Here is a 13,001-nt window from a genome sequence, read left to right as displayed (position 1 = left end):
GAATGCCTGGCCCACCTTTAAGGGAGGAGGCAGAGGAGGGAAGAGATGGGAAGCAGAGAGGGGAGAGTAGAAAGAGAAGGGGGAACGCACCGAGAGAGAGAAACAAACAAAAGTGGGGTTAGTCATGGTTACGGATTAGTGTGCAAGGCCAGCCTGGCAGACCAATGGTGAAACACCCCCGAGAGCATGGAGGTTCAGGCTGCCCCATAGAAAGCACGAGCCCACCAGGACAGAGGAGCGCTGGGCAGGGATGTCTGCGAGCTCAGCTGGCTGGTGCAGCCTGCCAGGGCTCCCCACTGCCTCTGGGGTATGCTGGGCACCTCCTGCTCAGTGGTGGGGTTTCACCAACGTGGCACACGTCGTGGAGGCTCAGTTGGCGTGTGGTTATCCCATTGTGCCTGTCCTACTCCTGTGAAGGTAACCTGCCTCAGCAACACCGCAAAAGGTTCATCTGCTGGGCTGGATGTACGCAGCTGTTCGGCCTGCAGAGGCCAGGAAGTAGAGCCGAATTTGACCCAAAGTAGCGAGGTAGTGGTCACCTCCTGTAACCCCTTCATTGGCCAACATCTGCACGGTGCAGCACAGACCTTGAGAAGGAGCAGCAGTAGGCAAGGCAGCTGCTTCCCAGACCAGCAGATGGTTAGCAAGCCTACTGCTGCCTCCTGCCCCAGGAACTCAGGCAGGACACCCTTCGGTGGACTGAGGGAGCCTGGGCATGGGGTTCAGCATCACAGAACCCAGCCCACGAGGCTTGTCCCAGAGCATCCCCAATACAGATAAGCAGTCTAGCAGGTTACAGGGAGAGGTTTTTAGGGAATGAGGACTGGAAGGAAATGGAGGAGGTAAGTGGTAGGGGCAGTGGGCATCTCCTGGCTGAAGTATTAGGTCTGAGCAGTCATCAAAAGAAAGGCACAGAAGTGTTACGCAGCATTAGTTAGGGTACGGGTGAGGGAGAGAAGGGAGCAGAGGTGGAGAAGAAACTGCCAGTTCCAACTCTCCAGCAGATGATCCCCTGTTCAGTAGACAACCCCAGTCTAGTTCAGTGGCCCACATCTTCCTACCCCATGCCCTAGAGTGATCACAAACCCATAGCTGGGGCGTTGGAACTGTCTCTGCTCAGTAACTTCCTCCAGATGCATCCCTCCACTCCTTCCCCCAACTTCCCCCATCAGTGAGGGGCACTAAGGCAGCAAGGATGGGGAGTTAGGGAACAGGGTGTTGTATTCTTCCTGAAAAGTAATGTCTCTGAGTCTCCGGAAAGCCAGAAATGTGAGGAAGCCCTGTGAGGAGAGAGAGGGGTGTGGGAAGGAGAATCAGTAAGGAAGAGCAAACCAGAGCGTTTGATTGAAATAAAACCACCATGAAACTGGTGCCTATTTAGCCACTTGCAAGCCCGTGCATTGGGGAGGACCACTGCAGGTGGTGACACCTCAAAAAAGGTCCCAAGGGACACTGTGCAAAAGCCTTTCTCCTTGTCACACTTCCTGCTGGGGTTTGCAAGGGACTTTCAGCAGCACCCAGGTGCAGAACACAGCTCGTAGAGGGGACACACACACCGCTGTCCCTTGTCCCCACACAGTTGTGCCGACTGCACAGACCTTTGCAGCCCCTCTTCCTCTCTGACAGCTTCATGGTCTTACAGCACCCTTCCTACCTGCTCCCTGCCCAACGTTAAGGTCCGTAGGGAGAGGAGAAGATAAAGCCACAAGGACTTACGCATGGAGGCTGGCCTAAAATGCCTTCCTGCTTGGCACTATCTTGACACTTTCGACAAAAATCACTCAGGCTTGGTGCTTTCAGAGATGGGAGGAAATAATGGGGGATAGTTATACTGCACACCGCAGTTTTTCCAGGAAACTAGCAACACAGAACTGCTGGGGAAAGGACACTCTTAAGAGGCAGCACCATCAGTGCTGCAGTCGTGGGTGCAGAGGGGGAGCCCAGAGGGAAGCTGATCGATCGCAGCCTCTTGTGGCCACTGACGACATTTCACGTGATGGGAGCAAAGAAGCAGGGAGGGAGATGGGTGCAACCCCCGGCCTGGAGCTCCCGTCTCTGCCTAGCGTCTGCAAGGTCAAAATGCTGTCAAAATCCTCTGACGCACAGGGAAAATGATGCTTGGGGAGCTGACTTCTCCAAGGTCATATTAGAGGTTTGTCAAGGACGCTGTTTCCTGGGACACAGGACCCGCTTTCCCATTGTGCTTATTAATGCTCTAGCACCTTCTTCCATGTAAGGTTTTGAGTCCTTATTTCCCAAGTTTATGTTCTAACCACCTCCTCTCCTGATTTTCCTTCTCAGAAGCCACGTGAACTGAGATTTCATATGGAATCACTCTTCCATTCCTCCCATTAGTTACCTTTCATGCCCCACAAGCTAATACAGTGCAGAGAACACTTGATCCAATGTCATGGCTGCTGTACTCACCCAGGTGAAGATGGAGAAGAAAGAGAACGTGATGGCTGCTCGGGCTGCATCCCCTCCCTCATTCAGTGGGTTGTCCTCTTCTTTTGAAGCTTGCCATTGGTTGGTCAGAAAGCAGAAGCCAACGAACCAGAGGAATGCCCAGAAGGCTGTGATGGACCACCACCAGCATGCCAAAGGGGAAGGAGAGAGACATCAAGAAGGTAGGTGTGAACAGAACATAAACACATCATGTTTCTCTGGAAACTTCAACCCTATGAGACCCACTAGTGTGTTGCAGACGGCCAAAATCTGACTGTGCAGCCTGTCTAAGCCCAAGCAAGTTAGCAGGCTGGCTGCTGGAAAAATTGTCAAGGTGACTATAGGTGTCTGCAGAAAGTACCTTGGGAGAGCTCATTTGCTTGTGTTTGGATTGATCACAGGACTTGCATTTGGCCTTGGGAGGGAGCCTGAAGGGCTTCCAGTATAGGAGTGATCACCTGGGCTCTCTGAAACAGCCACTGCTTCACAACCCTGTCCCGCAAGTTCAAGCGAAGAGCAATTCCTTCCAAGGGAGCTGCAGAAGGGTGGGAAGCAGCCAGCCTGCAGTTGCACAGAGACTGGCTTTTTCTCAGGACAGCACACGCTAGGGGACTCACACCAAGGAAAGGTGCTGAAGGATCATTATCATATAATCATAGAACCGTTTAGGTTGTAAAAGACCTTCAAGGTCTTTAACCTAGCATTGCCAAGTCCACCGCATTTTGATCTTGATTGTTTTGTAAGAACTCAGTATTACACTGCTACTGTACCTCCAGGAAAGGGGTGAAGGTAGGTAAAGCCCCGAGTTCAGACTGGCAGCTGGTGGAGAGGAGTGGGAGTCACCTTCTGCCAGGTGCAGCCAGATACCCAGCAGCAAGGGAAATGAGCTTTCCTAAATGGCAGCCAAACAGGGATCAGTCCTTCACCTTCCTCTTCTCTTGTTAGCTGTACTCAGGTCTGCTAGGCAGGAGGCTAACCGCAAACAAACTTGCAAGCCAGAAGTCCTAAACAAGTTCAGATGCTGCACCTGATCCTGCCCTCACTCCACTCATAGTGGCTTTGACAAACTGCGGGGGGTCCATGACGTGGAGAAGTTTGCCTGTATGGCCAGAGTAAGCCAGGAGAGTGACTCAGGATCACAGCATGAGAGCAAAATGCCTCCCCATGACGCTGCTGACTGGCATTACACATGCACATACACATGCACCATCACCCTGTCTGTTGCTTGAGCACACTCCTCGGGGTGGAGATCTAAGCATAAGCTAGAATAAGCCTCATGGCTGGATGAGGTCCTGCACAGCTATTCACATAGGGAATGCCAGGTAATCTAGGAGGACTGGTTTAGTCAGCCTGTGTGAAACCCTCAACTTTTTTCCTGTTAAAATGTATAGAGTTCAATCACCTGGAGCTGGTAGAGAAGGAAGTACCATCTCCAGAGGCATCAACACTTAGCCTTAGCAAGCACAAGCATGCAGGGAGGCAAAACCTGCTGATCCTACAGGGCTCCCTCAGCTACACCTATGGAGAACAGCAGAGCCATCAGACAGATGGGCTGAGAAGAGGAGAAAGGGAATTAAAAGGAGAGAGAAGGCCTGAGAGAGTAGGGAAGCCAAAGATCTCCCTGCTCTCAGGGACCTGGCCTGCAAGGCAACCAAAGCTCCCTCCGTCTCCCTTGCTGGTAGAGGAGAGGGGGCCACTGTGGCCAACCAGGCAGGAAGCTCACCCGAGACTCCGATGTCTGAGAGCACTGCCTTCTTGCGGTCCTTGACGCTGCTGATCTGCGGGAAGTAGGCATCCAGAGCCAGGTAAAGAAGGCAGCTGAGGAAGGCGAGGACACCCACGGTAATGCCATAGTTGCAGGCATTGCGATTGCGGTTGAAAATGCAGTGCTCTTGTGACTCGTCCAGGCGGTTCACGTACCCTTCATTGACAATGGAGCCAAACACCACAATGGAGAACACCTGGAGGGGAGGGAGGCAGGAGACACATCAAGGGAAGCTCCATCTCTCTGGAGCAGCACAAAGGAGCAGAACTCTGCTGGGGCAGACACCCTTCACAGGCACCTCTCTGCTCTGCTGAGCTCCTGTCCCATTGCTTTGTCTAGGCTGTAGTCACAGGGAATTTACCAGGTGGACGTCTCATTTTATTTCTGAGCATTAACTTAAAATAGGACACTTTTAGATTGAGCGTTTTTATCCATCTGACCTAAAGCGATGTAAAGCAGCAGCACTCTGGAGTAAGGGTGGTTTCCCACAGACACATAGGGAGGCGACATGTAATTTGGAATATGCTTTTGGTGAGAGTGCCTGCATACAAGGGCTCCAAGTAGTGGAAATCCTCTTAGTCTGCACTTATTCTCCCACCCACTCCTTTCCCTTCTAGGAATTAATTGTTTCTACCACGCATTTATTCACAAATTTTATCTATCCAGCTACTATGCTGTTTTCCCCATCCACCCTCCTACAATCCACAGCCCTGATTGCTCTGCAGCTCCATTCTGCTGGGCTCTTTCTCTCCCCATCTCCCCGCTCGGCACACACCTCTCTCCACCAGTTTTCCATCATCCCAGGGCATGACACCACCTATCCTTCAGCCCACTCACCCATACACTGACACTCTCCAACCTTCCCCACAGATTTCGTCTGCGGGTGACACATCTCCGCCTCCAGGTCCACCTACCAGGGCCACCATGAGTCCTCCCTAGCCGTCACCCTGCCAATGCATGTTATTTTAAATCAGGTAGAATTAAGGACGAGTCCAGGTAGAAATGCCATAATCCACAGTTGCAGGTCTAATCTTTGCTCATGGGCTTAGCCTTCTTCGCCAGCCACAAGGCTGTCCCTCTTTGACACAGCAGGTTCACCAAAGCAGAGAGCTATTTATAGCAGCCCCCGTCTTGCATCTCAAATAAATGGCTTCCCCTTGCAGCCGCAGGAGAAAGAAGGGAAGATTAAGGCAGCATGTACAGATTTTTCTTTGCAGGGCATCTTGAGAACCTTAGTAGGAGCAGCCCGTCTGCAGGCTGCCTGTGAGGGCCCCAGGCAGACCTCAAGTATGGGGTGAATGTACGTATGACGTGCACTAGGACATCACCAGGGCACTCAGCTAGCCTGGAAATTGTCTGTGCAACAGGAGCCTGGCATCCTTGGAACCACCACCCAGTCCCCAAGGAGAAGCAGCACACAAGAGGATGAGGTAGCCAAGTCTCCTGCGGAGAGTGGAGCCAAGTCTGAGGGTTTGCTAGGTCAGAAAGACCCCAGGACCACTTAACCCAATCAAGCACCAGAATAGGACTTGGCAGACAGCAGCTTTGTGAGTACAGGGAGAATTAACTGCTGATTAATGCCAACCCAATACAGCGTCTGTCATTGGTGGAATTGGATGCCTGAGATCCACAGCACAGACCTCTGCTGTTCGACCTGTGGCATTAGGAACCAAAAGAAAAACCTTATTCATAGTACCCAGCAGCCCTTGGGAAGATACTCAACACCGACCACGTTTCAGCTGCCAAACTCTAGCTGATACCAGTATTATTTTTTCACTGCAAGGCTCATAACTGGGTCACTCTTGGGTTGCTGAGATTGGGTGTATTTTTCACACACAAGAGCAAACTAAAAAAAGCTTGAAGCTTTAAGCATGGGGACTGTATGGGTTCAAGCTTTTTAAGCGTAGAAGTAAAACAAATAATTTGTCCTCCTCGTTCTTGAAAATCAAGATTGATCATACTTTGCAGAAGTTGCCTGTGAAAATTAAATTAAAATGTCTTCTGCATGAAGCAAAGGTTTGGTCTTCAAAATTTCAGCCTGAATGGTTTGGAAAGCAGCAAAATTGCACACAATTACAGCCAGGTTCCTTCAGTGGGAAGTCTCACACACCTTCGCAACAGGCTGGGCTGACAGGTCTGCTTAGGAGCATGGGCAGTAACACCATGTTCCTCTAACCTGAGGGGAAGCTGAGGACTCCTGAAGTGATGTCCCAGTGCGAGGCTGTGACCAGCGTTGATGCTGCCACCTGAAGTACCAACCTCCATACACTGGGATTACACAGTAGGTGCCCTGTTTTCCACAGCATTAGACAGAAGCATATCTTCACTTCAGAAGATGAGAAACAGCCCCAAAAGTGGCACAGTCTGGTATTCGGTTTTGTTTTAGGGCTCGAAACTGGTAAAAGGGCAATTTCCTGAGTCAGGTCAACCCTTGCAATGAGCTGTATGGTAAGTCTCTGCTTACTCATTTGGGATGAATGAACTTCTGTAATGGCCTCTCCCCAGAGACACCTTTGTTTACTCTGTTCATATCCTGATACGCATCTTCCCTCTGCTTTTATTTTCAGGTTTGCTGCTGGACTGGGGGAGCTCTCATCTGTGAGTGAAAGAAGCAGAATAGTTCCTTTTTGTACTTGCTCTTTCATACCCTTTTTATGCTGTCACATTGCAAAGACACAGATCAGAGTCATGAGACCAGAGGGACATCTCCCTCTCCCTAATTTTCAAGCAGAAGTGGCATTCCTACTTCTTTTCTCCATCTCCAGTCTGCCAAGATGCCACAACTTCTATTAAGAGAAACCTGTTTTGCAGGCTGGAGGTCCCCAAGGTACGATTTACTGGCAAGCATCTGATTTAAGATGATCTTAGGATTTTTCTGGGGAGATTCCACTAAGGGTATCCTCATTTGTGAGTACAACGTGTCACTGCAGACGCTCATCTTCTGTGCCCTGAAACTGCGACCCTCAAGTACCCTCTGTCCTTAGGAAAGCTTTCTATGGACCAAAGTACAGTAGCCTAAGGCATGTCTTGTCTCTGCGTTTTCCTCACTGCTGATACCTGCTCTGGTCCACACTCCGCTACTTGGCGCTACAGAGAGGGCAAAATCAATGGCAGTGGAGAGGGCTTGTTCCCTTTGCCAGCCTACCACCACCCTCATGGCACAGCAAAACGCCATGAGAATTCACTATGCCCAGAAGCCACAGAGCTGGACAGGATAACACTGACCAGGCAAGAATGGGGAGACACAAACCAGAGGTTTCAGACGAACAGGCAGAGCTTGACAACAGGAGAAGAGGCAATCTCTGCTTGCTGCTGCTGACAGGCAGCATTGCCCATTTCATCCCTGTTGATGTCTGTACCTGGAAACTGTTGTGATGGGTATCCACGCAAACTATTTTCTAGTAAAAATGATGAAAGCCCAGACCCTGCAGCCCTCAGGAGAAACTGTTGCACACTTAAACCATGGCAGCTACTGCTTGTTGGTAAAGGGCTGGGTGGGTGGAAGCTCACTGATGTAGCAAGTCACCTTAGAGCAAGTATTTTTTATTTCCTTGACTTCATAATCCTTGCCTCTGCAAAGATGATCAAGGCAGCAAGTGCAGGATGAATGTCTGCCTGGATTATAAACAAAGCATCCAGTTTGCAAGAAAGAAGCATTTACCTTCCCATTCCCTCACATCTGCAGCACTTCTAAAGAAATGCCAGCTACCAGGAGCACTGGCATGAGCCTCTTGACCTTCTATCTTCCTGCTGCTTGTTCCTTCTACTCTCGTCTGGCATAGCAAAATTTTGGCATTGCTGCCCAAAGTCTCGCCTACAACCACTAATAAAATGGCCCAAAGCATCCAGCTGCAAAGAGGAGGTGAGGATAAGATGCTGGGAGTCTTCTCCTTGACTGAGCCCCCAGGCGCAGGAAGTGACTTGTCTGAAGTCTGACAGGAGGCAGGCACAAAGCACTGCATCCCGATGCTCCCAAATGCTGCCCATCCTTCTGCTCCACAGATGGAGATCACTAGGTACTCTCCTATGCTCGGTGATGAAAACCAGCCAGCCAACCCTAGCTTTGCACAGCTGAGCGGCCTCATTTCTTCAGCAAGGCTGCTTAAGTCAGTTAACAGGGCTTGAAGTAATAGATTTTTAGGTGGAGGGTTTCCTTAAGCCTCCAAGAGCAACGTTAACTGGGGAGGTGTGTGGCCTGTCTGGAGGACCACATTTAATAAGCAGTAATACATCTGGCTACGCTCAAAAAAAAAAGGGACAGAAAACAGCACGTGGAGCAGATCTGACCAATTCAGCGCTGCTGCTGGGACCCACCTTCTCTTGACTTCATTTGCATCCACACGGGTGGATGACTTCTGTTTTCATCAAAGAGCTCCGAGACACCAAGAGAAGCCCAGAGCCAGACACTATGCAAAGCTGAGAGCGAGCGAGCAAGTTGCTGAAAGACGCAGCAAAATGAATATAATGCTAAGCACTGTGGGGAGGAGACGGGAAGAGGCTGAGAGTTTCCCTGTCCCCATTTCTCAAAGGGCTCGTGTAAGGGTTCACTACAGCCAGAGAAGTGCAGAACAGGCAAAGGGCTGCATCCTTGCATAAAAGACCTTTTTTTTTTTCCCTCTCACTGAACTGGGTGACCTGATTTTGCCAGAGGCAAAGGCAAGAGATGAGCCCTCTGAGGAGAGCCTCTCTGGTTCCTCCCCACCTCCCCGCTGCAGGCTCAGCCCCGCAGAAAGTCAGGCAAAACCTCCTGAGCATCATGTGAGTCTTTCTACCACACTGCCCATCCCCAGCCGTACCGGCATCATGTGATGGATGCACAGCATGACCAGCCTCTGGCGGTGCACTAGGATTTTCCGGCACCTCATCCCAGGAGTTTGTCACACTATCTCCTGACTTCATCCTTAAGATCCCCACCACGGGTATAATGGGGATGAGGCTGAAGAGGGTTTCTGTTGAGCTGCCTGCCTGGGCTCGCTGCAGTGCCTTCTGGTCACAGGCTCTGTCTCAGTGCATGTTGTCTCTCCCTCTTACAAACCCCCTTTTTATTCTGTTAAAGAGAGGAAACAGTTTGGTGACATAATATTCCTTATGGGACATCAAATCAAATCCACCTCGGGCAGAAGGAAGCAGTAACCTCTTCTGTGTCTGATCTGGTAATGACCAGGACTAAATCTGTTTAAAAAGAAAGCAAGAGCCGGGGAGAGTGCACACAATAAACCCACAGAGATGATTTGGCTTTCATTTTCATTCAGTCACTCACAAATGGAGTCTTTGGAAAGCTTTGAAGAGCCCCGTACAGACATGGATTATTATTATTATTATTGTCATTAAATCTACTTGTATGTAGCTCGTTTTGAAGAAAACATATGCAGCTTTTGATATGCATGGGACTGGCAGCTTGGAAACAGGTGGCCTCTATTTATTCGCTCCAGCCGGCACCATGCAGGCAGCCAACAACTCCTGCCCACAGTCTTGATGGTGTGTCTGAGCCCTGTGTGGGTGCTGGAGAGGCTCCCCATATCCATTTGTACCTGATTCCCCTAAACATGGGATGGTGGAGCACCTCTCTCCCAGCTCCCCCTCCCTGGCCAGCAGCCATGTGGCACCAGCTCCCCAGCCAGGGCTGAGCTGGAGCAGGTGATGGAGGGAAGAAAGGCTCCGCATCTCTAATTCCTGCCACGGGATCTGGGACAGGCTTCCCTGGCCAGCCTGCATTTTTTCACACATGGCTTGGCAGCCATCAGGCTGGCCATTAACCCTTCTGCCTCACACCAGACCTGCACCCAGGTCGATCTTCATGCACACACTCCCCACTCCCCCAGCAGCCGAAGCCCCACGCGATGCTGGGGCTCTCTGGGAGCCAGCAGGCAGGAAACATGTAATGACAGCCAGGCCTGGGCTGAGCAGTGTGTGTGCCACCCCAGGGAGGGGGGAAGAGCTTTGCCGTGGGAAGATGCCTTCGCGTGTAACAGGGAGCCGCGTTCCAGAGGAAGACTTCAGAAAGTTTCATCCAGTCCCTCAGGTGTCATGCTCTTCTTGTGGTCAAACAGAATCTTCTGTCCCACTGCTACTGGTGACAACTCCCCATGGCCACACCTCCATGGTGGTATCCAGGTCCTTCTGTGCTTTCCAGATGGTCCCTGCATTGCCAGTCACTGCTCAGCAAAGTGACCACCCCAAAGTTGCATTTCTTTCCATGAGGAAGAGTTCAGCTTTCTTTCCAGCAACACATCTCTTCCTCCTTAGCTTGGCTGTGCCAGCCTAGGTGCAGGACCGAATCTGCTGTCACCTCCACCTGCTCCTCACAGCCACACTAGTCCTCTCTGCTGCCTTGTGTCGCCACAAATGTTTGCCTTACCCATGTCTCATCTTCCTGCAGTTTCTCTGTTCCTTACCTGTGTGCCTCTCATGTTTCGCAATAGCATATTACATATGATTGTCTTCTTTTTTGCTCACGTTTCTGACTGCCTTTGGTGTCTATGTGCTATTTCTCAGATTTTTATCAGCACATTCCATTAATGAGAGATTTGTTCCTGCTCCAAGATCTTTCCTGGAAATGCTATGCTGGAAACAACATGACCTCCTGTATCCAACCCGTGTTTCCTTCTTCGCGCACTAACATACCTCGCAACTACACAGCCAGCAAGCACGGTGGCTGGGGCAAAAGTCATGTGGAGGAGCAGAGGCAGAGAGCAGGCGCCATGGTCCCCAAACACACGGAACATCCCAGCTAACTTGAGCTGGGACAGAAAGGAGGTGGAAGTTGCAGCTGGTTTCAGACTGACATGGCCTCTGGGCTCTACGAAGGCTTAGTTTAACTGCCACCTCAAGCCCACACCAGGTGTCCTTTCTGTATAGCAAAAGGCGGTGTGGTGTAAGAGGCAAAAGGTATCAGCCAGTGCAGCAAGCCAGGACCTGCTGGGAAGGCAGGAGACAGGGTTCTCTGCCACAATTGGGCTTGCCCTTGTCCTCCAGCTCACAGGCACCAGCCTGCCATGGTAAGGCCAGGGATGCAGTTCCTGTCCTTCACCTGCCTTGTCTGCTTAGCCAGAGCTGCCCGGGATGTGATGCGCCTGCAGAGACAGGGGACAGGGCTTCCCAACCCAGCTCGAAATGTTTGCATGCTCCCACCTGCCAGGGGACATGGTGGCAATGGCGAGAGGTGATAGAGGGCAGGCAGCGCCTCTCCTCTCCAAACTTTCCTCTGGAGAGAGATTTGGTGTCTCAATCCATATGGCAAGCTTTAATGGGCTGCTTTGCCTGCATGGCTGCAGTTGGAAATACCTCACTCAAGCCACCTAGCTGGGCCTGCTTCCAAAAAGCCAGTTACTCTTGCCTTGTTAGGCTTTTACACTGAGCAGTGCTTCAGTTTCTCCAGCAAGCAGGTTTCTAGGCAGTCAGCAGTGCCTGGAACAACCTGTTTCAATTAGCATCTTACTTATTTATGGAGCCAGCGCTACATCCAACGCCTGCGGGTTACAAAGGAGCCTCCCAGCTCCCCCGCAGCGGCTGCGGAGAGCACTGTGGGTCAGGGCATGACAGGATTAAGCAGGGATGTGCCCACGCTTACCTGCTTTATTTCAAGAATGATCCTGGAGCCACAGAACGTAGCACAGCTCCAGTTCCGTGCGGGTCACCTAGCTCCACTAGCTCCAGCTGTAGCACCACTAGCTCCAGCTGCTGCGTCATCTAAGTGGGCTGAAAGCAGGTTTATATGGCAGGGCGGTAAAAAACCCATCCATGCCCCATGTCCTGTCTACTGTAGAGCACCACCTGTGCAATGTAGCTCAGCTCAGAGCACACCTCTGTCTTGCAGCCAGTGGCCAGCAAAGCAGTACAGCATGGAGCAATGCCTTGAAAGACCAGGACGTGGAACAAACCCCAGCCACCCATCGCAACAAGGCAAGTTGCTTGCCTTCTCTTCACCACCACTGGGGATACAGTGGGACTTGTTCTGCCTTTCCCCACAGAGAGGCGGGGAAGCCTCTGAGATCTTCCAGCAGCACATTGCTTTCATTGCGCAAGCCTCAGTCCATCCAGACTGGACAAGTCCCCTCACTGCAAGATCTAGATGCCCTTGGAGGCAATCTCAGCAGAGATGCTCAGGAGGAACTGCTCCATAGGGCTCCCTGCACTACACGGTGCTGCTTCATCCACGCAAGCACATCTGGGGCAGGCAGCAGCAGAGAAACAGCTCGTGCTGAGGCTGAACATCCAAACCTGACTCAGGCACTGTGCAGGACCACCACCACTTGCCAGCAGCACCCATGCCAGGCAACCTTTCTGTAGGGAGATGTATACTCATTCTGCTATGCCTGACCTCCGAAGCACCCAAGAAACCTGAGCTGCCTCACAATGCTGTTGCAGCAGACAGATGCTCCAGAACTGTTAACCTCATTCCATAGTTTAGCATCCTCCTTGTCAAACACATGCCGTCTCCTCCTCAGCAAGGAGCAAAACAAATAATCTTCAGTCACCCCATCTACTCCTGATCCTGCATCTCTCCCTGGAGATTTGTTGCCATCTCAACTGGGCTGCAAACTCCCTGGGCAGGGGCCAGTTTTACTGCCTGTTGGTAAAAAGCCATAAGCACCTCCATGCCATCGTAATGCCTGCTAAAAGGCAGCATGACCTGAGCACAAGGTCACTGCCTGGGGAAGCGATCACGAGAATTTCTGCTCTCAGTGAAAGCTCATCACGTGAAATGGGCCAGAAGGAGTCTCCAGCTTGCCTCGGGGAGACAATGGACCACCCACACCACAAGCAGGATAAAGGCAAATGAGGTCTCAGG

General features: G+C 51.3%; 1 protein-coding gene across 1 annotated transcript in view; it reads right to left on the bottom strand.

Annotated features, from left to right (window-relative positions):
* LOC104491195 (synaptogyrin-1-like) overlaps positions 1 to 4,406 on the bottom strand; it is a gene marked incomplete at its 5' end in the record, with an annotated part of 4,861 nt that extends 455 nt beyond the window's left edge. Inside the window, 3 exons of the mRNA XM_010133578.1 lie at positions 1,183 to 1,280; positions 2,428 to 2,573; positions 4,169 to 4,406. Of these exons, the coding sequence (XP_010131880.1) occupies positions 1,183 to 1,280; positions 2,428 to 2,573; positions 4,169 to 4,406 (482 nt within the window). The remainder of the gene's footprint in view (positions 1 to 1,182; positions 1,281 to 2,427; positions 2,574 to 4,168) is intronic.
* Between the last annotated feature and the right edge of the window lie 8,595 nt (positions 4,407 to 13,001).

This window comes from Buceros rhinoceros, unplaced genomic scaffold, assembly GCF_000710305.1.
Source record: "Buceros rhinoceros silvestris isolate BGI_N320 unplaced genomic scaffold, ASM71030v1 scaffold43553, whole genome shotgun sequence".
NCBI lineage: Eukaryota > Metazoa > Chordata > Aves > Bucerotiformes > Bucerotidae > Buceros > Buceros rhinoceros.
The sequence above is the reverse complement of the archived record's forward strand: the minus strand, read 5'-3'. Positions and strand labels throughout refer to the sequence as shown.